The sequence below is a fragment of the Myotis brandtii genome, unplaced genomic scaffold (genome assembly GCF_000412655.1).
Source record: "Myotis brandtii unplaced genomic scaffold, ASM41265v1 scaffold114, whole genome shotgun sequence".
In the NCBI taxonomy this organism is placed as follows: Eukaryota; Metazoa; Chordata; class Mammalia; order Chiroptera; family Vespertilionidae; genus Myotis; species Myotis brandtii.
This window is the reverse complement of record NW_005353927.1, coordinates 292035-295086: the sequence shown is the minus strand read 5'-3', so window position 1 is coordinate 295086 and position 3052 is coordinate 292035. Positions and strand designations below refer to the sequence as shown.

At 54.1% G+C, this 3052-nt stretch overlaps 1 protein-coding gene across 1 annotated transcript in view; it reads left to right on the top strand.

Annotated features, from left to right (window-relative positions):
- Positions 1-3052, top strand: part of PRKD2 (protein kinase D2) — a 38764-nt gene that overhangs the window by 33871 nt on the left and 1841 nt on the right. The window contains exons 18-19 of the mRNA XM_005857853.2: positions 2659-2744; positions 2964-3052. Of these exons, the coding sequence (XP_005857915.2) occupies positions 2659-2744; positions 2964-3052 (175 nt within the window). The remainder of the gene's footprint in view (positions 1-2658; positions 2745-2963) is intronic.

Here is a 3052-nt window from a genome sequence, read left to right as displayed (position 1 = left end):
GGGGCCTGGCTAGGGGGTGGGGCTGTGGCGAGGAGCCTAGCCGTAGGGTGGGGCCATGGGATGGGGCCTGGCCATGGGGTGGAGCCATGGGGTAGGATCTTTAAACTATAATGCGCCCTGGACCTAGAACTTTGGGGCAGGGACTCAGGCCCCAGACTCAGGCCTAGACCAGGTTATGTGGGTTGGAAACAGTGCCAGAAGCGCTAAGACAGACCCTTGGTGCCTTGGGGGCTAAGCTAGGCGTGGCCAGTCTGGAACCAGACCAGGAGGGACTGGACCTGAGGAAGCCGAAGGGCTGGGGTGCCAGGAGAAGAGGCAGATCCTCCCAGGGTGTTAGCTAGGTCCTGTAGTCTTTGCGGTTATGACCGTGAAAAGGTTAAAAGGTTAGCCCTGCAAAAGTGGGGCGCGGGGGGGGGGGCGCCAGGGTTCAGGCTTGAGGAACAGGGCGTGGCTAATTTGCTGTGTGCTGGGGTGACTAGGGATTGGGGGCTGGGGCGGGCCCAGTGAGAGGGGGAGCTGGTTTAGGGGTGTGGCTAGAGGAGGGCAGGGCCATGGAGGGTCTCTGAAGCTGCCTGCGAAAGCAGCACCAGCCTAGAGACCAGTCACACCTGGGACCTGGGAGCCGCTGGGCTGGGGAGGAGCGTGGGTGGCCAGGAGAGGGGAGTCGACCAAGGCGGGCCTTAGATATCTGCAGTAGGGGCTTTGGTGTGGCGGCCAGGTAGTGGCGCTGGGCCTTGTGACTTGGGCCGCTGCCTTGGAGACTTGCCTGGGAAAGTTAAGTCCTGGTGCCCCCAACTTTTGGGGCCGAGCCGGGTGTGGGGGTAGGGCAAGGGCGGGGCTACGAGAAGGAGCCCTAAATAAGTTAGAACAAGGGCCAGGTCCTGTAGCCCGAGCTCAGGACAGAGGGAGTATGGGAGGAAGGTGAAGAAGACAATTATTTATTCTCAACGATTTGTTCAACAAGGACATGTTGAGTGCCTACTGTGTGCCTGATTCGGACTGTCCTCAATTCTGGGAATACTGAGATGATTCCGAGAGAAAGGATCATGTGGAGAGAAGGTTGAGTGGTCTGTGAACAGTGGGAGGGGTGTGACCTCATGTAGCAGGCAGAGAGGGGGTGACTGGAGGGTTACTCAGTGCAGCTGAAAAGAGTGGGCGGTGGGCCTGAGAGCCGTAAGCACTAAACGGTGAGAATGAGAACTCCTTGAGACCTGGAGTGATCCTGCAGGGCCTCAGAAGTCGCTCAGTAAGTCGTGTGCGTGAGTGAATTTGAATGGGCGGATGTGCGTGAGGGAGCCTGTGGTGTTGACCGGAGCAGAGGCCCGTGTAGACAAGGCCTGCACTCAGAGGGGCTCACACAGTGAGGCCTTTGTCCTTCAGGCTTCGGATCAAGGAGAGAGCCTCGGACAAGTGCTGGCTTGTCTTGAATGCCTGGTACTTGCGAACCCCCCTTTTCATAGAGAACAGGCCCTGGTCTCTGGGCTCCGCAGGAAACCAGTGACCATGACCATCTACTAACACTGTTTATTTTCATTTGCTGACTGTGGACGTGCAAGTGATCTTTGGATTTCCATTGACCGGGCTGATGTGAAGTTTCCATTTTATATAAATTAATTTTTACCTTATAAAGTGAAGTGATTTACAAAACTGTATCGATTTTTACTTAGGTTAAATACTCACATGGTTCAAAATTTTAAATACACAAAAGGGTCTGCAGTGAAAATTCTCTCTCCTTTGTCAGCAATTCTCCCCAAAGGCAGTGGCTACTGCAAGTCTCTTTTATAGTATATATGCAAATATGTGGACATATGTTCTCTTATTTCCCCTTTTTACACAGATGGCAGCATATGTGTTGTTTTTCTTTTTTAAAAATATATTTTATTGATTTTAGAGAGGAAAGGAGAGGGGGAGAGAGAAACATCAATGATGAGAGAGAATCATTGATTGGCTGCCTCCTGCATGCCCCCCACTGGGGATCGAGCCCACAACCCAGGCATGTGCCCTTGGCCAGAATCGAACCCGGGACCCCTCAGTCCACAGGCCGACGCTCTATCCATTGAGCCAAACCAGCTAGGGCATTGTTTTTCTTTTTTAAAAAAATATATTTTATTGATTTCAGAGAGGAGAGAGAAAAAACATTAATGATGAGAGAGAATCATTGATCGGCTGCCTCCTGCACGCCCCATGCTGGGGACCAAGCCCACAACTTGGGCATGTGCCCTGACCGGAATCGAACCCCGGACCCTTCAGTCCGCAGGCCGATGCTCTATCCACTGAGCCACGCCGGCCTGGCAATACGTGCTGTTTTTCAACTTGCCTTGTCCACTTCACATTATATCTTGGACAAATGAATTGGCTTAAAGAAAAATATTAAGAATAGTACAGAGGTACCTGTATCTGACTGTGTATGACAGAATTTATGAAGGTGACATAGGAGTGGGGAAACCGAGGTAGAGACTTGGAGTGTGTGTGTGCCACATGTGTATGGCGGAAACACATTTGTGATTTAATGAGGAAACGGGTGGGTGAGGGATTGGTGCAAGTGAGGCCCTGCGCCACCTGGGCCAGAGCCAAAGGAAGGTCTGGGTGGGCAGCAGGTGGGCCGGTGGCCTGTTGGCCCTCACCCCGCAGGGCTTGACTGTCTGTCTCCTCCCTCAGCCATTGACCTCATCAACAACCTGCTGCAGGTGAAGATGCGCAAGCGCTACAGTGTGGACAAGTCTCTCAGCCACCCGTGGTTACAGGTGATGCGGGGGGCGGGTCTGGAGCTAGATTTCTTATTGGCCGCGCCGGTAGTGAGGGGTGTGGCATATTACGGTGGGTAAGGAACGGGGCTGGGCCGCCCATTGGCTGGGCTGTGGGCTAGAGCTAGATCTCTATTGGCTGCGTAGGCTGTGGGGGTGTGGCCTCACTCTCCTAGGTAACTGGCCCCGCGTCGCTAACCCCCGTGTTCCTGGGCCCAGGAGTACCAGACCTGGCTGGACCTCCGAGAACTGGAGGGGAAGATGGGCGAGCGGTACATCACTCACGAGAGCGACGACGCGCGCTGGGA